Genomic DNA, 22,073 nt, shown 5'->3' with positions numbered 1-22,073 from the left:
GGGGCAGTCGAAGGCTCTGCCCGAGCTAACTGCCTGCTTCTTTTCCAGGGTTATGAAGGAGCACATGATGTCTCTTTGGAGTGAAGGAGAATGGGAAGTTTGATAGAGGTGCACAAGAATACAAGGGGCATTGATCAAGTGGCAGAAATGGTTAATATAAGAGGGCATAATTTTAAGATGATTGGAAAAAGCACAGGGGGAAAGTCAGAGGTAGTTCCTCCCCCTCCAAAAGGGAGTGGTGGGCGCGTGGAACGCCTTACCAGTGGTGATGGTAGCGACAGATACATTTGGGATATTTAAAAGAGGTAGGCACATGGATGAAAGAAAAATGGAGGGAAGGGTTAGATTGATCTTGGTGTAGGTTTAAAAAGTCACTACAACATCAAAAGGACAAAGGGGTTTTGTACTGTGCTGTGCTGTTCTATGTTATATGGATGGGGAAGAGACACAGGCTGAGGAGAGTTGAGGGGAAGGTAGGTGGCAGAGCTGGAAGTGGGGAGGCAGGGGGAGGGATTTGAACCTAGGCACCAGCATTTTATAGTTGGAGTAGGTTAAAACGTTGGCACAATAACATGGGCTGAGGGTCCATGGGTTCAGTGGGGAATTTCTGGGACCAGTGGGCACTTCAGAGAGGTTGAGTGTGCTTTGGACGGTGATAACCATATTCTAATTTGACATTGTACATACTGTGCTTTATGAAATCCTGTATGTTGCATATTGTATGGTTAAAATACTGTAATCAATTGAATATTTATATGTATAAAAAAGGCTTCTTTCGCAGTTTTGCAAAATCCGAGGACTGCACATCATGAATTATATCTTCCCAACTACACTTAAACTGGCTTTGGGTCAAAGTCCTGGCCCAAAGCAGAGCGAGCGGGCAGCCAAGGGAGCGCGCGTGAGCCGACACCACCTCACCTCCTCCTGCTGCCTCTCCACCTTTGGGTTGCTTGCCGTTCTCTTCAGGTTGCTGCCCAGGCTAATACTGGCCGTAGCGTCTGACTTGGATCTCTGGTGGGTCCGCTTGGAGGGCGACTGCGCCATGTCGCCAGCGGGGCTGACCGGCGGCACCTCCTTGCGCCGGTGAGCTGGCTTCAGTTCGTCGGAGAGGATGAGCTTGCGCAGCTTGGTGCCACGGGAGTGGCGCTGGGCGGAGATGTGCATGTCCGAGGAGTAGGCGCCCAGAAGCCAGGCGCACTGGAGGGAGAAGTTGATGCTCTGGCGGCAGCGGTGCACCACATAGGGCTTGATAGCATCGCCAACGTCCTCGTCCATATGTATGTACATGTTGAGCAGCTGGGGCAAGTAGAAGTCCACCTCCTCATGGCGGAAGCTGAAGAGTCTGTTGCCGATGTATGCCTGCACACCTGGCTCCTTAGAGTTGTAGAGGTATGAGATGGCCATGGAGATGTCGAAGAGCTTGGACTCGAAGAGCCGGAGCAGCCACGACTGCTTGGCTGAGTTGTACCGCTGCCGCCTCCGGGCATTCTTAACTGTGTTGCCCACCGCCGCTGTCCCATCCTCCTCCACCACCCGGACTTTGGCCTGCTCGCCATCGCTGGCGACGCCGTTGGGCACACCGCTGCGGCCCTCTGCCTCCTCCACCGTCTCAGTCGAGGCGCCCCGCAGGAGCTTGACTTTCTCCAGCACCTCCTGGCAGGCCCGCTTGGCCACCTCAGAGTCAATAAGGGCCTCCCCCACGCCTTCCTTGATGACGCCCAGGGCTCCGCCGCCCGTCGGAGGTTCGCTCTCGCCCGGGCACTGGTCTGCCTGGTCGGCCTCCCCTTCTGTTTCCTCCATGCCAAACACTTCTCAGGCCTGCAACAGTAAGATCAGGAGACCACCCATCAGCTTTTGCATGGAAGACTTTCTTTTACAGCACAGGATACCCCAAAGCCCTCCCCGAAAAACAAAACACCTTTTGTAGTTGCAATTACAAACTACTGCAGTTATTTTGACAACAAAACACCCAGCTATAGGAAGAATGTCATTAAGCTGGAGAGTGTACAAAATAAATTAATGCATGAGAATATTCATTTATGTCCGTCCTTTAATCAAAATTCAAAGTAAGTTTATTATAAAAGTCATCCTGAGAGTCATTATCTTGTGGGCAATCACAGTAAATATGAAGACATAGAATTAAAAAAAATGTGTTTTTTGTGTGAGTGCTTTACTGCTCTCTGACATGTGCTTGCTCTCTTATACGTGCTGTGTGCTTTGTGGTGTGTATGACTGTTGGTACTGTGGTTTGCACCTTGGTCCTAGGTTTTATGTACTTCTGTTGAATGACAATTAAACTTGAATTTGAATGAAAAACTGCACACAAAGTCGGACAAACAACCAACGTGCAAAAGACAACAAATTGTGCACATAGAAAAAATGAAAAAATAGTAATAAGTAACTTCATTAGCCTTTTATTGATATATATAATTCTTTATAATTTTGCATGTCGCAAACTGACCAACACACCACAGCAAACTCGTAATACATGTAAATGTATATGGCGAACAAAGTTGATCCTTGAAAGTTTTCACGAGGATGTTAGTGGGACTGGAGGACTGGATAGGCTGGGGCTTTCCACCCCCTGGAGTGAGGAGCGACCTCGTGGAGGTGCTAAAATCATGAAGGGTCTCGACCCTAAACGGCAACTGCACATTCCCCTCTGTAGATGCTTCCTGACCTGCTGAGTTCCTCTTTGTGCACAGTGCTCAAGATTTAGAAGATGAACGTTCACAGACTCGTTCCCACAGTCTATAGGGGTGTCTAAAACTAGGGGGCATGGAATTAAAGCGAGAAAGAAAAGATCTACAGGGAAGTTGAGGGGCAACTCTTTATCCCCAAAACAGAGGGTGGTGGGTATGTGTTAAGAGCTGCCAGAGGAAGTGGTAGAGGCGGGTACAGTTACAATGCTTAAAAGGCATTGGAAGGGCTACATGGATAGCAAGGATTTAGAGTGAAACAAGGAAACAGGATGAGCTCATGTAGGCAACTTGGTTGGCATGGACGTAGGGCTGAAGAGCCCGTTTCCATCCTGCAGAGCTCAGTGAATCTTTGTACCCTTTCTGTCCACTCAGGACATCAGGACACTGACAGGGCATGGCTTTAACATCTTTTACCTATGACAGCATTTCTAACTGTGCCAGATTGCACCTTCTGACCACTGGGAGTGCGTGGGTTAACAGTAACCCAGGAATACCAGGGTGAAAGTGGCACAAGATCTCATTAATGACTCTACTTTTTAAGCCCAAGGGGTCCAGCAACAATTGATAACACACACAAAATGTTGATGTAACTCAGCAGGTCAGGCAGCATCTGAGGAGGAGAATAAACATAGAAACATAGAGCACAATACAGGCCCTTCGGCCCACAAAGCTGTGCTGAACACGTCCATACCTTAGAACTACCTAGGCTTTACCCATAGCCCTCTATTTTTCTAAGCTCTATGTAGCCATCCAGGAGTCTCTTAAAAGACCCTACCATTTCCACTTCCACCGCCGGCAGCCACTCACTCACCACTCTCTGCGTTAAAAAAGTACCCCTGCAAGAATTATATTGCAAAACTGGAAAAAAATCAGATGTCCCACTGCGAAGGAATGGATTGAGGAAATGATTAAGATTTCATCATATGAACACATGTTGGGAAGAATTAACAGTGAGGGAAAAGTGCAAGACGCGTGGGATCAATTTTGGTTGTATGTTAATTTAAACTTAAATTAGAACTTCTTTCTGATTCTAAGTTTTACTTGTTTTCCTGTCATGGGGATGGCTGTGTAAATATGCTGTACTCTATCTGCCTCTATGACATGCTGTGCTGCTTTGTAAAATAAGAATAAATAATAATAAAAATTTGAATTACAAAAAAGAACAACTTACCCCTGACATCTCCTCTGTACCTACTTCCAAGCACCTTAAAACTATGCCCTCTCGCGCTAGCCAATTCAGCCCCGGGGAAAAGCCTCTGACTATCCACACGGTCAATGCCTCTCATCATTTTATACACCTCTATCAGGTCACCTTATCCTCCATCACTCCAAGGAGAAAAGGCCGAGTTCACTCAACCTATTCTCATACGGCATGCTCCCCAATCCAGGCAACATACTTGTAAATCTCCTCTGCACCCTTTCTATGGTTTCCATGTCCTTCCTACAGTGAGGCGACCAGAATGGAGCAAAGTCGACATTTTAGGCTGAGATGCTTCATCAGGACTCGGCCCAAAGCAATGTCTGACTGTTTATTTCTCTCCATAGATGCTGCCTGACCATTTTGTGTGGGTTGCTCTGGATTTTCAGCATCTGCAGAAACTCATGTTTATGATTAGCAGCAACTGGTGACACGTTACTTCAAACAGAGAAAAACCTCAGGGTAACACAGGAAACACAGCTTATAGGAGGCCACACTCATCAAGGCAAAATTAATATCTGACTTTATATCAGATAGAAATGTTGATGCATACTTTAATCACTCCTTCCCTTGCTGGAGATAAAAACACGAGCAAAGAAACACCAAATGGGTTACACTGCTTGCTTGCCTGGAGCTCTGTAACTGTGGAAGCCAGTGTCATGTCTGTGTATTTGGAAAGACAAACATTTCTACAGTCAACATGGTTGCACTTTGAATCTGGAGGATTATGCATCTACTGAGAGTGCCATATTCTTCAGATTCAAGATTGTTTAATGTCACGTCCAGGACTCAAGTGTAAAGGAGAATGAAATAATTAACACTGGATCTGATGCAGCACGAAAAAAAAACTACAATAAGACAAAGAACACAGTAAATATAAATATGTAGACAACTTATCTACGTAGATTGACTGTACGTCCATAAGGTAACACTAGACACAGGAGTGTCTGTACACAAGGTGACTCTGACAGGAAATGATAAAGTAGTGGTGGTTGGGGGTGGGTTAGTGGTTGGAGGTGTTGATCAGCCTTACTGCTTGGAGAAAGTATATGAGTCTGGTGGTTCTGGTGTGGATGCTGTGCAGCCTCCTCCCCGATGGGAGTGGGTCAAACAGTCGACGAACAGGGTGGGTGGGATCCTTCATGATGTTACTGGCTCTTTTCTGGCACCTTTCTGTATACGTGTCCTTCTTGGCAGGTAGGCTGGTGCCAATGATGCGTTGGGCAGTTTTGACAGAGGTAGACGGAGTTTTGGTGGACCAGATTTATGGAAGTAGTTGATTGCATTATTTGTCAAATGCACATCAAAACATGCAGTGAAATGTGCCATTTGCGTTAGCAGTCTGAGGATGTGCTGGAGACAGCCCGCAAGCGTTGCCACACATTCTGGCATCAACACAGAATGGCCATAATGTTCAGCAGAACAACCCAAGCAACAATAATCACATCAAAACAAGCCCCTTTCCCACCCCCACTCCACATTTAAAACCCACCCCCTGAGACACAGATAATCCTCCAACCCCAGGACAGGGAGGGGAGGGAGACAGTAGTGAAGTTTATAGGAGGGAAATTCAAAATCTAGCTGAGTGGTGACACAACAACCATTCAATGTCAGCAAAACCAAGGAGATGTTCATCGACTAGAGGAGGTGGAAACCAGAGTCCTCATCAGGAGATCTGAGCAACTTTCAATTCCTCGGTGTTATCATTTCAGAGGATCTATTCTAGGTTCAGCACGTAGGTGTAATTACGAAGAAAGCACAGTTGCGCCTCTACACCAACGGTGTTCGATGTACATGTGACAAATCTGAATCTGAGTTTGCACGTGAGTCGACGAGTGAAACTCTTTTATTAAGGGACAGTTATGAACTGGATTCTGTCTGCCTGTGCTAGCCTGGAGACTGGGGAATGCAGTGAAATCATTCAGTAGTTCAGTCTTTTACAGAGAACTGGCAGATACAGCCAGTCCATTGCAAGCAAAGCCCTCTCTACCACTGAGCACATTTACAAGGAGCGCTGTCACAAGAAAGCAGCATCCACTATCAAAGGCCCTCAGCATCCAGGCCATAGTCTCTTCTCACTGCTGCCATTGGGAAGGAGCTACAGGAGCCTCAGGACTCACATTATTTGTTCAGGAACAGTTATGACCATTCGAACATCAAGCTTCTGAACCAGAGGGCATCGCTTAACTCACTGCAACACTGAACTGTTCCCACAACCTATAGGCTCACTTTCGAGGACTCTACAACTCATGTTCTCAATATTCATTACTGTTTCATTGTATTTGCACAATTTGTTGTCTTTTGTACATTGGTTGTTTGCCATCTTGTTGTGTGCGATGTTTCACCGTTCTAAACACAAGAGATTCTGCAGATGCTGGAAATCCATTGCAACACACACAAAGTGCTGGCGGAACTCAGCAGGTCAGGCAGCATCTACGGAAATGAATAAGCAGTCAACGTTTTGAGCTGAGACCCTTCGTTAGGACTGAAGAGGAAGCGGGAAGACACCAGAATAAAAAGGTGGGCAGAGGGGAGGCAGAACAAGCTGGAAGATGACAGGTAAAGCCAGACGGATGGGAGAGGTAAAGGGCTGGAGAAGAAGAAATCTGACAGGAGAGAAGAGTGGACCATAGAAGAAAGGGAAGAAGCAGCACCAGGGACAGGTGATAGGCACACAAGGTGTTTCTTTGCACTCACTGTGAACGCCTACACGAAAATGAAGTACACGGTGACACACATGTACTTTGATAGTACATTTACTTTGAACTGACAGAGGGAGACGGAGATACAGATCTTTTGGCCCATGATGTTGTACTGACCTGATGAGTAATGTTAAAGGGGAATTTAGGGCACACAAACATGAGGGGAAGCGCAGGGATGTGGATCCCACATGCAGGCTGATGGGATCAGTCACACTTGGTTCAAAGGTTTACCATAAATTTATTATCAAAGTACATATGTCACCATTTGCAATCCTGAGATTCTTTTTTGCGCAGGTAAATACAAAGAAACACAATAGAATCAATGAAAGACCAAACCCTACAGGATGGACAAACAACCAATTGCAAAAGACAACAAACTGTGCAAATACAAAAGGAAATTAAATAATAATAATAAAGATGAAGAGTCCTTGAAAGTGAGTCCATAGGTTGTGTGAAGTTATCCCCACTGGTTGAGCATGACATTCCTGAACCTGGTGGTGTGGGTCCTGGGGCTCCTGTACCTCTTTCTTAATGGCAGCAGCGAGAACAGAGCAGGTCCTGGGTAGTGGGGGCCTCTGATGGTGGATGCTCCTTTCCTGCGCCACGTAACTGTGCTCAGTGGTGGGTTGGGCTTTAGCCGCGATGGACTGGGCCATATTCACGAAGGTAGGGTGCTTTCCTACCAGGCCGTGATGCCACCAGACAATATACTCACCACTGGACATCATTAGAAGTTTGTCTAAGTTGTAGATGTCATGCCAAATCTACTCCTGGTATCATGGTTGGCAGAGTGCCTATTCCTCTTGCGACTCTGATCCCAACAGATTTAATTTGCAAATCATTAAATCCATGACCTGCTCCTGTTCATTATTGCTATAATCCCTCTACTTGGTGACACTGTCCAGGGCTGGTGGTTACAACCAAGTTAATTCTGAACAGATGCCAGTTACTCAAACTGCTCTCTGAATTTCAGGGTTAAATGCTCATTCTTAAACTGAGAGTACCCAGTTGTAGGAACAACAATTTCACCATTGTAATTTAAATCTTTTGCTGTGAATAGCAGACTGACCCAGTATAGTATCAATACTTTGTTTAATTAATATCGCTACCATATCGATTCAGATTTTAACTTGGTGAAGTAACCTTTCAGTGGTCTGGAAAGAACGCTGTGGGAAAATAGGTTCTGCAGGTGTGTTTGGAAGGATGTGCTGGCATTGCAGAGGGTCCAGTGGTTTGCAAGTATAATCCCAAGAATGGTGAGGAGTGTTTGATGTCTCTGGGCCCGTACTCACTGAAGTTCAGAAGAATGAGTAGGGACCTCATTGAAATCTACTGAACATTGAACGGCCCAGAAAGAGTGGACATGGAGAGGAAGTTTCCTTATAGTGAGGAGGTCTACGACCAGACAGCACAGCCTCAGAATAGAACATTCCTTTAGAACAGAGATGAGAAGGAATTTATTTTACCAGAGGATGGTGAATCTATGGAATTCATTGCTACAGATGGCAACATAGGCCAAATCATTGGGTATAGTTAAAGTGAATATTGATAGGTTCTTGGTTAGTCAGGCACCACAGGGTAGGGAGCGAAGACAGGAGAATGGGGTTGAGGGGGATAATAAATCAGCCATGATCAAATGGCCTAATTCTGTTTCTATGTCTTATGGTCCTCATTAGTAAAAGACATCAAAGGTTCAGAAAGGTGGAGAAATGGCTGAGTGGAATAAATGAACAAATGGACGGAATGGCCTAATTCTGCTCCTACACCTTATGGCCTTAAAATGGACTTCTGGCAAATGCATTGCAAGCTTACACGACAGTGTTCTGGTTAAAAGAAAACTGATTCACCCTTGCAAACACACCCCATTGCATGAATAACCAGTGCCAGATGTAGACTCATCAGTACCACGTTAGTTGAGTACAGTGAGGTAGCAGAATGCAAACTATAGCGTGGCAGTTACAAAGGAAGTACATGCAGGTCAAGGGCCACTATGAAGCAGGTAGGAGGTTCAGTTCTTTGCTTGAGAGAGGTACCCACCAACACTCCAGCAGCATGAAACAGAGACAAACCTGTACACATTGTAATAACACTGCATTAGCGCCAGAGCTAATGACAGACACACTTTGAGCAATACCACACTGCTATCTGTACCCACCACTACACTGCCAGTTATACATATCTGTATTGTGCCTAATGAGTACACAACAGCATCTATACCAGCCACTAGTATACAGTGACAACACACACAAAATGCCAGAGAAACCCAGCTGGTCAGGTAGAATTTTATTTTATTTTTTTATTTTTATTCAGAGGCACGGCGCGGAAAAGGCCCTTCCAGCCCAATGAGTGTATTGCCCAGCAACTCACCTATTTAACCCCAGCCTAATCACAGGACAATTTACAATGACCAATTAACCTACTAACCGGTACATCTTTGCACTGTGGGAAGAAACCACAGCACCCGGAGGAAATCCATGCGCACACAGGAAGAAACGCACAAACTTGCTTACAGAGGATGCTGGAATATTTTCTCTACAAATTGTTTTTGGCAATTCTGTTTGGGGGCGGGGGGGTTGTTAATCACGACTGGAATATAGGTGATAAGTGGCTAATACACTCAATTTCATTTCTGAAAGGGTTTATCTAATGAATTTAATATTAAACACACAGCGCATATTTTCCTCGCATGAATATAGTGATAAGTCAATTATCAGGGGAGGACAGGGGAGCTTGAAGTAAGTGTTGAATGAACTTCCAGTAGAAGTGGTAGAGGCAGGTTCGATATTATCATTTAAAGTTAAATTGCATAGATATATGGACAGGAAAGGAATGGAGGGTTGTGGGTTGAGTGCAGGTCGGTGGGACTAGGTGAGAGTAGCGTTCGGCACGGACTAGAAGGGCCAAGATGGCCTGTTTCTGTGCTGTAATTGTTATATGGTTATACATATATGGAATTGAACTCCGACTCCCCAAGCTATCACAGTGCTGCACTAACTGCTATGCTACCGTGGCACCCACAGCATAACTGCAGAGGAATAAACCGTCAACGTTTCTAAAAGAGTTTCTCAGCCCAAATCATCAATTGTTTATCCCCATCCATACATGGCACAGTTGCTTCAATCGCTACACCATCACTTTACAGTGCCAGCAATCCCCGATTGGGGTAATATTCCTGCCGTTGTCTGTAAAGGGTCTGTACGTTTTCCCCGTGACTGCACAAGTTTCCTTCACGTGCTTTAGTTTCATCCCACATTTCAGAGATATCAGGGAGTTGTGGGCATGTCATGTCGACGCTGGAAGCATGGCAACACTTGCAGGCTGCACCCAGCACCTCCTTGGACAGTGTTGGACGCATTTCACTGGGACAAATAGAGGTAACCTTATCCATTTTTAGATGTTGTCTGACCTGTTAAGTTCCTCCAGCATCTTGAGTGTATTGCTGAAGATTTCCAGCATCTGCAAAATCTTTCGTGTTTAATATACAATGACACGGGGTGGCGGGTGGAGATATGTCTCTACCAAGGTGTAAGGCGATCCTTCCCTCCGCTAGCCTGTGGGTCATCCTTGGGCAAGATGTAGCACCTGCTTACTCCCCTGATCAGGGTCACGTGAAGCCATGAGAGCAAGGGGTGGATGGTTGTTCGAGCAGATGGTGCATATCACAAGTCTTGGTTATGTGACCACTGACGCCAGACAGACAGTCTCTGGAGAGTATTGATAATGTCAGGGTCACTCATCTTGTAAAGACACTGCCCAGCCCAGAAGAAAGTAATAGCAAACCACTTCCGTATAAAAATTTGCCAAAAACAATTATGGTCATGGAAAGACCATGATTGCCCACATCATATGACATGGCACATAACAAACAAACGATACGATGACACACCACAACCAATGGCTCCCTGGCCATACAGTGGCAGCAGTATTATACCTCAATGTCAAACATTTTAATCAGCTCCCACCAATACACCATCTGCCTGTTATGGAGTTTAAAATGACCCTTCCAATCCCAGTCCGGGAGGCTATAACCTCCACTCATCCTGTTGATTAGTCTGCAGAGCTGAAGTGAAAAGGATATAAATTACACTCTAAATCCCAACAACATCAGCCCAGAGTGCCTTTCTGAGAGACTCTTTCATAACACCAGAATTTAATGGTCCATTAATACCAGATAACTGCAGCACTGTGCAATCCAGCAAAGTCGGTTATACCCACTATAATCCAATTACAGCAACGTCAAATAAATTGTGAAATATACTATATGCAAGAGTCACTTATCAAAAAAGATCATTGTGTTGGCAATGTACAATCCATACCCCCATTTTAAAGACTTTTACATAGGCACAGGATGTAAGAAAATGGAGGGCCACATGGGAGAGAACTTCGCCACAGACGGTCCCAAGCCCAGTTGTGCAAGGAGGAGGGTTGGACATAGGGCTAGCAGCCCCATCCAAAGGCCTCATCCCTGGGAGAGGAAGGACCTTCACCTAGAAGACATATGGTGAAAGCAGAAGCCACAGGACTAATCAACCTTTTATTATCCAGAATCACCACCAGACTGACCATCTGGTCCGTCAAACCTGCTCCAACATTTAATAAGATCATGGCTAATCTGACCATGAACTCATCTCCACCTACCTGCCCTTTCCCCATAACCCTTAATTCCCCTACCATGCAAAAATCTATCCAACCTTGTCTTAAATATATTTACTGAGGTAGCCTCCACTGCTTCACTGGGCAGAGAATTCCACAGATTCATCACTCTCTAGGAAAAGCAGTTCCTCCTTACCAACATCCTAAATCTGATAAAGTTTAAGGGAAAGGGGGATTCTCAAGATTCCTGTAAACAATGGATTCAGTACTGACTATGTCTGTGACTGCAGTGTGTTTGAATCAACACTCACAACATGCTGGATGAACTCAGCAGGTCGGGCAGCATCCGTGGAAAAGATCGGTCAACGTTTCGGGCCAGAACCCCTTGTCAGGACGAAGTGTTGTGAGTGTTGCTTTGACCCCAGCATCTGCAGATTATTATAGTGTGCTTGAATAATGTCTCACAGCTGCCTTCTTTGGAGCAAGATAATTAGGGTTTGCCCAGATCCACGTCAGATGTCTCTGGGCTTTTCACACCTTTTGATTTTGACAAAAGGCAGTGCCTAATGGAAATTGGACAGAACATTCCTTTCCTAATTAAAGCATAAATTTGACCGATGTTCTTATCTTTGTAATTAAGTTGTGGCTCCAGCAAACCAGGTAGGACATTCTTTTCTTTAATTAAGGTGGCTGGAGTGTCTAACAAATTGATTGTACTTTTGTATCAATAGTCCATTGACTTGGCCGGAATAGTTATCAAACTGATTGTTCTCTGTAACAATAGTCCATTGACTTGACCGGAATGGTTATCAAACTGATTGTTCTTTTGTATCAGTGGCCTTATAACTTCTGACAATTCTGACATCGGGCATTGAACTTGCAGAACCGCTGGGGAGATGAGAAAGGATCTGCCCCTGATGTCGGGTCTAAGTTCACTCGCCGGCTGAGCTCAAAGAAATAAACGGGTGAAAAGATAAGTAACAATCTTTTTGTGCTGTCGTTATTTGATCTAGCAAAGTTACGTTTACAAACCTACTCCCCCAAATCTTGAGGCTATGTCCCCTAGTTCTAGTTTCACCTACCAGTGGAAACTGCCTCTATCTACCCCTTTCATAATTACGTGTTTCTGCAAGATCCCGTCTCATCCTTCTGAATTCCAGTCCCAGGTGACAATCTCTCCTCATCTCTGGAATCAACCTAGTGCACATTCTCCACACAGCCTCCACAGCCAGTATATCCTTCCTCCAGTAAGCAGACTAGAACTGCTTGTAGTACTCCAGGTACAGTTCCCGGCTCTTAAATTAAATCCCTTTAGCAATGAAGGCCAACATTCCATTTGCCTTGATAGCCAGCTGCACCCCCAAACCAACCTTCTGCGATTCATGCACAAGCACTCCCAAGACCTTCTGCACAGCAGCATGCTGCAATCTTTCACCATTTAAATAATCTGATCTTCAATCTTTCCTTCCAAAATGGGTGACCTCACATTTACCAACATTGTACTCCATCTTGCCTACTCATTTAAACCTATCTATATCTCTCTGCAGACTCTCTGTATCCTCTGCACAATTTCCTTTTCCACTCAATGTAGTGTCATCAGCAAACTTAAGATACACTACACTCGGTCCCCCCTTCCAGATTGTTAATGTATATCGTGAACAGTTGCAGACCCAGCACCGACCCCTGCAGCACACCGTTCACCACTGATTACCAAACAGAGAAACACCCATGTATCCCAACTCTCTGCTTTCTATTAGTTAACCAATTCTCTGTCCATGCTAATACATCACCCCAAACTCTATGCATCCTTATCTTATGGATAAGTCTTTTATGTGGCAGCTTATTGAACGTCTTCTAGAAATCCAAGTAAATAACGTCGATCTCTTCCCCTCTAACCACTGCACTTGTTATCTCTTCAAACAACTCCAGTAAGTTTGTCAAACAGGACCTGCCTTTGCTGAATCCATGCCACCTCTGCCTGATGGATCCATTTCTTTCCAGATGCCCCCCTAGTTCTTCTTTAATGATAGCTTCAAGCATTTTCCCAACTACAGATGTTGTATTAACTGGCCTACAGTTACCTGCCTTTTGCCTACATCCTCTTCTGAACAGTGGCACGACATTTACCTTATTCCAATCTGCCAGGACCTGCCCAGAGTCCAGAGAATTTTGGTAAATTATCACCAAAGCCTCAAAGATAACCTCTGCCATTTTTTTCAGTCCCCTGGGATGCATTCCATCAGTACCAAGGGACGTGTCTATCTTTAGGTCCACAAGTTTGCTCAGAACTACCCCTTTAGTGATACTATTGTATGGAGGTCCTCACCTCCCATTGCATCCATATCATCTCTCTTCGGCATGTTAGACGTGTCCTCCACCATGAAAACCGACACAAAACAGTCATTCAAAGCCTTGGTCATTACCTCATTACCCAATATCAATTCCCCCTTCTCGTCCTCCAAGGGACCTATGTTTACTTTGGCCACCCTTTTCCGCTTTATATAATCATAAAAACTTTTACTATCCGTATTATATTTTGTGCTGGTTTATTTTGATAATCTATCTTCCCCTTCTTTATTGCTCACTTAGTGACTCTTTGGTGTTCTTTAACCTTTTCCCAATCTTCCAGTTTCCCATGACTCTTGGCAACTTTGTACACATGAGCTTTTACTTTGATGTCTTCCTTTATTTCCCTACACTTACTATCCTTGCTTTTAACCATCCCACCATATAGCCTGTGTTCCCAGTCTACACTATCCAACTCCTCCCTCATCCTATTGTAGTCTCACTAGTTTAGGCATAATACACTGGTCTTACATAAAACTATTGCACCCTCCATTTGTATCAGAAACTCAGTTATACTGTGATCACTTTTTCCAATAGGATTCCAACTAGAAGATCACTAATTTTACCCGTCTCATTGCAAAGGACCAGATACAAGATAGCATGTTCCCTTGCAGGTTCAGCAACATGCTGTTCAAGAAAGCTATAACATATGCATTCTATGAAGTCCTTTTCAAGACAGCCTCAACCAACTAGATTTACCCAATCTATGTGTAAGTTAAAGTCCCCCATGATAACTGCTGCTCCATTCTTACATGCCTCAGATATTTCTGTGTTTATTGCCTGTGCCACTGTAATGTTAATAATCGGTGGGCTGTAGACAACTCCCACCAGTGATTTTTTTTCCTTTTATTATTCCTAATCTCTACCCAGATGGATTCAACATTCTGCTTCTTAGATCTTATATCGTCTCTCACTACCGTCCTGATCTCATCTTTACTAAGAGTGCTACCCCACCTCCCTTACCTTCCTGCCTATCCTTCTGTATTACCTGATATCCCTGGATGTTTAATTCTGAGTCCTCTCCAGGACAGGACAGAGGACCCTGCAAGCTGCTGTCAGCAGTCTATGCTCCTGTACGGGTGACAAGTGGGAGGAAAGGATAAGGTAGACCTCGGAGTAGGTTAAAAGGTCAGCAGAACACCATGGGTTAATGGACTATACTGTTCTGGTTCCATCATCTAGGGGTGGTGGTAGAGGCAGATACATTAGGGACATGGATGACAGAAAAGTGGTCAGCTATATGGGAAGGAAGGGTTAGTTTGAACTTGGAGTAGGCACAACATTGTGGGCCGCAGGGCCTGTACTGTTCTATGTCTATGTTTGTGTTCAGCTGCAGAAAACCTCTCTCGCTGACCGAGTTGCACATGAGCTCGCCATACACTTTTGCTTTTAACACCCAACTCAAGATTGCACTCGGTGCTGAGCGACAGGCTTTGGGACACGGCCGCAATTGTAGCACACTGATGAATGGGAGCTTGGTGACCAGCACTCAAACAAGCGGCTGCAAATCACAGGCCCACGAAACGCAGGCTGCTGCGGAAGGCAGTACCAGAACAGTGTTACAAAACCAAGCAAGCTGCTTTTCAAACTGACAGCTGAGTGACAACTGACCACCTTCAGATTTTCTGAAACACAAAAGATTCTGCAGATGCTGGAGCACACACAAAATACATGAGGAACTCAGCAAGTCAGGAATCATTTACAGAACGGAATAAAGTGTCGATGTTCGGTCAGAGACCCTTCAGCAGGACTGGAAAGAAAAGGGCTGGAAGCCAAAATAAGAAGGCAGCAGGAGGGGAAGGAGGAAAAGACGGTAGGTGACAGGTGAGGGGGAGGGGGGACTGAAGGAAGAAGCTGGGAGGGGTTAGGTGGAAGAGATAAAGGACTGGAGAAGAAATCTGATAGGAGATGACAGTGGAACCAGAATGGGGAATGGAAAAAAAGAGAAAGAAGTGGATGGGGCAGCGAAATTACTGGAAGTTAGAGAGATCGATGTGAATGCTATCAGGTTGGAGGCTACTCGAACAGATATAAGGTATTACATTTTCCTACAACATTTGAGAAAGGCCATTTATCCCTTTGTTGATGCTGGCTCTCAGCATTTCCCAGCTACTTCCCTGGAATCTATTCTGCCCACTGACTCATCCCAATTCTCCTGCCATCTACCTGTATGCCAAAAGCCTGTATGTTAAAAGTAAATTTATTATTGAAGCATGCACAGCATATGTCACCATAAAGATTCATTTTCTTGTGGGCATTCACAGTAGGGCAAAGAAATACGAGACAACCAGTGATAAACTAGACAAAGACTGACAAACAACCAATGAACAAAAAGATTAAGATTAAAGTCTGTCACAAGCCTTGTGGCCCATCAGGCTGGTGCTTATGCTGGTTTCCGTGGCGTGAAGCAACTGAGAGAAGAAGACTCCCCCCACCGGATAGGACGCCAGTCTATCACGCGGTTAACCCCCAGCATTTTTGCCAGTACCCATTCTCAGCTGGGTAGACTGCAGCATTGTGTGGTTAAGAGCCTTGCTCAAGGACACAAATGCTGCCTCAGCCGAGGCTTGAACCCACGACCTTCAGATCGCTAGTCCAACGCCCTAACCACTTGGCCACGCACCACACACAATGAGCAAAATGATACAGACAGATAGATAATAAAAACTGAGAACACGAATTCTAGAGTCCTTGAAAGTGAGACTGTAGGTTGTGAAATCAGTTCAGTGTTGAGTTCAGAAAACGATCTGTTAGAGGAAGAGGAACACAGCAAATCAATCTATGGGGGTAAAGGAATTGCTGACATTTCAGCTCAAAACCCTACGTTACATCGATCTTGAAATAGGTAAAAGTGAAAGCACAACATCATGGGTCGAAGGACCTGTATTTTGCTATATTGTTCTATCAGAAGCGAGAGGGGAGAGATGAGATGGCCAGTACAAAGAGGAAAAGGAGACTGATGAGATGGGATCCCCTACTGAAGAGGGGAAGGAGTGAAAGATGATAGACATGTCAAGCCAGGTAGCCTAAGGGGACAAAGTGAAATGGGAGACAGACAATATTCTATATGGTTGTTGTTTTACCTTGTACTGCCTCAATGTGCTGTGTAATGATTTGATCTGTATGAACTGTATGCAAGAAAACCTTTTCACTGTACATGTGATAATAATAAACCAATAACAATGTCAAAAAACATTATAGAACAAAGTATAAAAGCTACCGAAAAAGCACAGTGCAGGTAAACAATAAAGTGCAAGATGTTAACGTGGTAGAATGCGAGGCCAAGATCGTATCTAATCTAATCTAATCATCTAATCTTATCATACAACAGGTCTATTCAAGAGTCTGGTAACAGTGGGGTAGAAGATGTCCTTGAGCCTGGTGGTCCATACTTTCAGGCTTTTGTAGCTTCTTTCCGATGGGAGTGGGGAAGAGAGAGAATGTCAGGGATGGGTGGTGTCTCTGGGCTTTACAGAGGCAGCAGGAAGTGCAGTCGAAGTTCATGGAGGGGAGTCTGGTTGCTGTGATGTGCCGAGCCGTGTCCACGACTCTGTAGGTTCTTACAATCACATGTAGAACATACCAAGCAGTGATGCATCCAAAGTGCATTGATAAAACTGGTAAGAGCCAATGGGGAACTCAACGGGTCAAGTCTCACCTGAGAGAATTTCTTTAGCCTCCTGAGTAGAGGCATTGAGTGAGTTGACTTGACTGTGGTGTGCACCTGGTTGGAGCAGGAAAGGCTATTGATGATGGTCTAAGCTCAAAGTACATTTATTATCAAAGTATGCATACATTATACAACATTGAGATTTCATCTCCTAACCCTGGGAACTTGAAGCTCTCAACCCTCTCGCCCATTGATGTAGACAGGAATATTTACACCAGCCCCCCTTTCTGACCAGCTTACCCGACCCGCATGCCCTACCCTCGTGATGTGGGAGGAAAGCAGAGCACTGAAGGAAAATCAAAGTGGTCACAGGGAGAACATAAAGATGCCACAGGGATAACAGCTTCTTCTCCCAGGCCTTGAGACTACCAAGCTCTCTGCCACCATCCAGGTGGCCACTGGGAGATCACTAGTTTTCTGGCAGACGGAGCGTTGGTGCTCGGTAAAGCGGTCTCCCAATCTACATCGGGTCTCACCGATACACAGGAGGCCACAATCATCATGAACTGATTCTAGCCACTGTAAATTGGCCTCAGTGTGTAGTGAGGGCAGAATGCAGGGTGGGAGTTGAGGAATACATGGAGAGAATAAAAAGTGAGACTGACATTGGATTAGTGTACACAGGTGGCATGGCAGGGCAGTGGTTAGCACAACACTTTACCGCGTCCGCTGCAAGATCCGGTTCAAGTCCTGTATGTTCTCCCCGTGACTGAGTGCTCTGGTTTCCTCCCACGTTCCAAAGAATTACGGGTTAGAGTAATGAGTTGTAGACTTGCTATCCTGGTGCCAGAAGCATGGCAACACTTGAGGGCTTTCCCAGCACATTTCACTGATGTTTCAATGTACAAGTGAAAAATAAAGCTGATCTTTTAAATCTGCAGATGCTGGAAATTCAAGCAACACACACACAAAAAATGCTGGTGGAACAGTGTCCTGATGAAGGATCCCGGCCCAAAACGTCGACTGTACCTCTTCCTATAGATGCTGCCTGGCCTGCTGCGTTCCACCAGCATTTTCTGTGTATGCTGCTTTTAAATCTGTTATCTTTTAAATGAGGGGTTGATAGTTGGCCCAAAACATCGACTATTTATTCCCCTCCACAGATGCTGCCTGACCTGCTGAGTTCCTCCAGCATTTTGTGTGTGCTGTTCAGGATTTCCAGCATCTGCAGAATCTCTTAAGGTTTTTAGATGATGTGGATTTGAAGGGCCTGTATCTCCATAACTTCGCTAGTTACAAAACACTTGAGGTAGTATCTGAAGAGGCAGTCAGATTAACTGGTTGAGGGCACTTGCTAGAACTAAATGCAGACATCCCACCTCTCCCGGAAGTTCCGGGAGTCTCCAGCAAGTTCTGGGAGTCTCCCGCATATTAATAGTGGCTCCCTGATGCCCGCAAATTATATACAATATCACGGAAATCAATTTTTTTGAGAGCGAGCGAGAGAAAGCAAGAGAGAGCATGAAAGAGAGCGAGAGAGAAAGCGAGTGAGAGCGCACCATGGCAGAGTGTTCCAAAAAAATATAAAACGTACGTCACCCCAGACTACATTAAAGTGTCCCCCTGCCTAACAGGGGTCAAAATAATGACAGTGTTGCTCGCTGCACTGTTTGCAACAATGACTTTTCTATTGCCCATGGGGGGTTAAAACTGTAAAAGACGTGTTGAGGTGAGTTTAACAGGTGTCATTCATTCATTAGCATAGCTAACGTTATTTAAACTAGCTGGCTAGCTGCTAAGGAGCTACTCTATTGCAGACATCCCACTTCTCCCGGAAGTCTCCCACAAATTGATGGTGCTACCTCCCTGAAATGAGTTTTTGCAGGGTGGGATGTCTGTAAATGCCTCCTTCTATTTCAAAATGCTCGCAGAGTCTTTACGGGCAGAGGAGGAGATTACCAAAGGAACAAAGGAGTGCGGGGGTGGGGGGGGGGGAGGTGAACTGTTTCACTCTCTTTCCAGGATGAGCAGCCACTCCAGTACTGTCGCTATCTCAGCTTCCATTGTCCATAAAGTTGCTTGAAATTCCAGCATCTGCAGATTTCCTCGTGATTCCATTGTCCATGCTGGAACTGATGTAAGCAATGTGTTGAGCTGCTGTGTACGGAGCTTATGCAGAGGACAAAAACAGCAACAACGAGGATGTAAATAATTGAGGACTGCAACATTGCAAGCTGAGAATGCTAGACCTGGCTAAATACAGACCACCACAGGCTGTCTGGTGCTTAGAGAGACGGCCTCTACTACTACTACTGGGCAGGAGGTTCAGGAGTGTTAGGTCCCACAGAAACTGTTCAGAAACTCTGAACTCTCACGGGTTCTTTACAACTCCTGTTCTCAGTATTGATTTAATTTGTACAGTTTGCTTTCTTTTGCACACTGGTTGGTTCGTGTCTTAGTTGATGTATAGTTTTTGTAAAATCTATTGTATTTCTCTTTTTATTCTGCAAGAAAATTATTCTCATGGTAATATATACACTCCGATGATAAATTTACTTTAAAATTCAAGAGGAATGGTAAAATGGAGGATAAAAACTTAAAAATTTATTATTTAAGTATGCTTTGGGTTTCATAATTTTGCAGACATGCACAGAATAAAATCTGCAAGAAAATGAATCTCAAGGTAGTATATAGTAATACTTTAATAATAAATTTACTTTGAACGGAAGAATATTCTACAGGAAGGTAACGATAATAGAGTGAAGTGCTGTCCAGTTCAGGAAACTCACTGCTCTTTCTTTCTCTACAAAGGAGATCAATCAACCCCACAGAGGGAAATGAAAGGTAGATGTTCCTTCCCCACAAAAGGAAATATCAACATAACTATATCATTGTAATCTCCTGATGAACCAGTTACCAGCACAATCAGATGCTATGAATGTAGAAGCACTTGTGCCACAACAGGCTTCAAGACTCGACATCCACTGCCACAAATTTCTACAAATGCATCGCGAAGACCATTCTGACTACTCGCATCACCAACAGGCATGGAGGAGCCAATGCACAGGATCAGAAAAAGCTGCAGAAAGTTGCAAATTCAGCCAGCTCCATCATGGGCACGAGCCTCCCCAGCACAGAGGACATCTTCAAAAGGTGATGCCTCAAAAAGGATATCCATCATGAAGGACCCTCACTATCTGCGACATGCCCTCTTCTCATTGCTACTGTCAAGGAGGAGGTACAGGAGCCTGAAGACACACTCTCAACAATTCAAAAATATCTTCTTCCCCTCTTCCATCAGATTTCTGAATGCACAAGCCCATGAACACTACCTCACGATTTTCCCTCTCTTTTTGCAGTGTTTATTAAATTTATTTTTATATATCCTTATTGTAATTTAGTTTTTATTATGTACGGCTGCTGCAAAACAACAAATTTCACCGACACATGCCAGTGACAATAAACTTGATTCTGATTCTGACTCAAGGAGCACAACACTACTCAGGATAACTGGATTCCCTCAGTGACTCCACATTCACTACCCTGATCAACAGCTTGCTTCACTGCTGCCTCGGTGTGGCTGGACCCTGCAGGCAGCACAAGATGCGAGTCTGTATCCTGCAAATGCTGCGAGATGCGAGTATGCATCCTGCAAACAGCAAGAAGTAACCTCACATCAAGTCTTCTGCAGCACATTACAAACTTACAACCTTTACTGCAAAGGGGAACACCACCAAAGTCAAAGTAAATTTATTATCAAAGTACATAGATGTCCCCAGAACATTCCTTCAGAATTGTTTTCTTGCAGGCATTTACAGGAAAAATAAAGAAATACAGTGGAATTTAAGAAAAACTATACATAAAGATGACCAAACAACTAATATGTAAAATAAGACAAATTATGCAAATAAAAAAACTACTACTGAGAACATGAGTTATAGAGCTCTTGAAAGTGTAGGTTGTGAAATCAGTTTAGAGCTGTGGTGAGTGAAGTTATCCACACTGGTTCAGAAAGCTGACAGTTGAGGGGTAATAACTGTTCCTGAACCTGGTGGTTGGGACTTGAGGCTCCTGTACATAGCGCTTGATGGTAGCAGTGGAAAAAAAGAGCATGGCCTGGATGGCGAGGGTTCTTGGTGATGAATGCTGATTACAGTGGTGTAGAGGGCTTTGCCTGTAATGGACTGGACTGTATCCACCACGTTTTATTGGCTTTTTCGTTCCTGGACATTGGCGTTTCCATACCAGGCTACAATGCAACCAGTTAAGATATCTTCTTCTATATGTTTGTCAATGTTTTGGGCAACATGCCAAATCTTACCACCAGCAAATCCTCCAAACTGTAAACTGCCCTGCCTTGGAAAGTTACCAGAAGTTCAAAGTAAATTGATTATCAAAATACATATGTGGCACCACGTACAACCCTGATAATCATTTTCTAGTGAGCATATTTTTCTAGTATTCCAAGAAACATATTAGAATGAAAGACCTCACCCAACAAGACAGACAAACATCCAATATACAATTGTGCAAATACAAAAGAAATAATAAATAAATGAGCAATAAATATCGAAACATAAGATGAAGAGTTCTTGAAAATGAGTTTATAGGTTGGGAAAAGCTCAGTGATGGAGCAAATGAAGTTATCCCCTTTGGTTCAGGAGTCTGATGGTTGAGGGGTAATAATTGTTCCTGAACCTGGTGATGTGAATCCTGAGGCTCCCATACCTTCTTTCTCATGGAAGCAGCAAAAAGAGAATATGGCCTGAATGTTGGGGGACCTTGATGATGGATGCTCTTTCCTGCAAGAGTGCTCTGTGTAAATCAGTAGTCCCCAACCTGGGATCCACAGATCCCTTGTTTAATAGTATTGGTCCATGGCATAAAAACAGTTGGGAACCCCTGGTGTAGATGTACTTAAT

The 22,073-nt window shown here is 44.5% G+C and overlaps 1 protein-coding gene across 2 annotated transcripts in view; it reads right to left on the bottom strand.

Moving 5' to 3' along the window:
* pi4kb (phosphatidylinositol 4-kinase, catalytic, beta) overlaps positions 1 to 22,073 on the bottom strand; it is a 142,066-nt gene that overhangs the window by 109,306 nt on the left and 10,687 nt on the right. The window contains exon 2 of one of the 2 annotated variants that reach the window (XM_072283496.1): positions 919 to 1,818. The exons of the other annotated variant lie outside the window; for it this stretch is intronic. Coding sequence (XP_072139597.1) covers positions 919 to 1,800 — 882 coding nt within the window. The 5' untranslated portion in view covers positions 1,801 to 1,818. The remainder of the gene's footprint in view (positions 1 to 918; positions 1,819 to 22,073) is intronic. 2 annotated transcript variants of the gene reach the window in all.

This window comes from Mobula birostris, chromosome 2, assembly GCF_030028105.1.
Source record: "Mobula birostris isolate sMobBir1 chromosome 2, sMobBir1.hap1, whole genome shotgun sequence".
In the NCBI taxonomy this organism is placed as follows: Eukaryota; Metazoa; Chordata; class Chondrichthyes; order Myliobatiformes; family Myliobatidae; genus Mobula; species Mobula birostris.
Note: the sequence above shows the minus strand (reverse complement) of the source record. Positions and strands in the feature narration are given on the sequence as shown.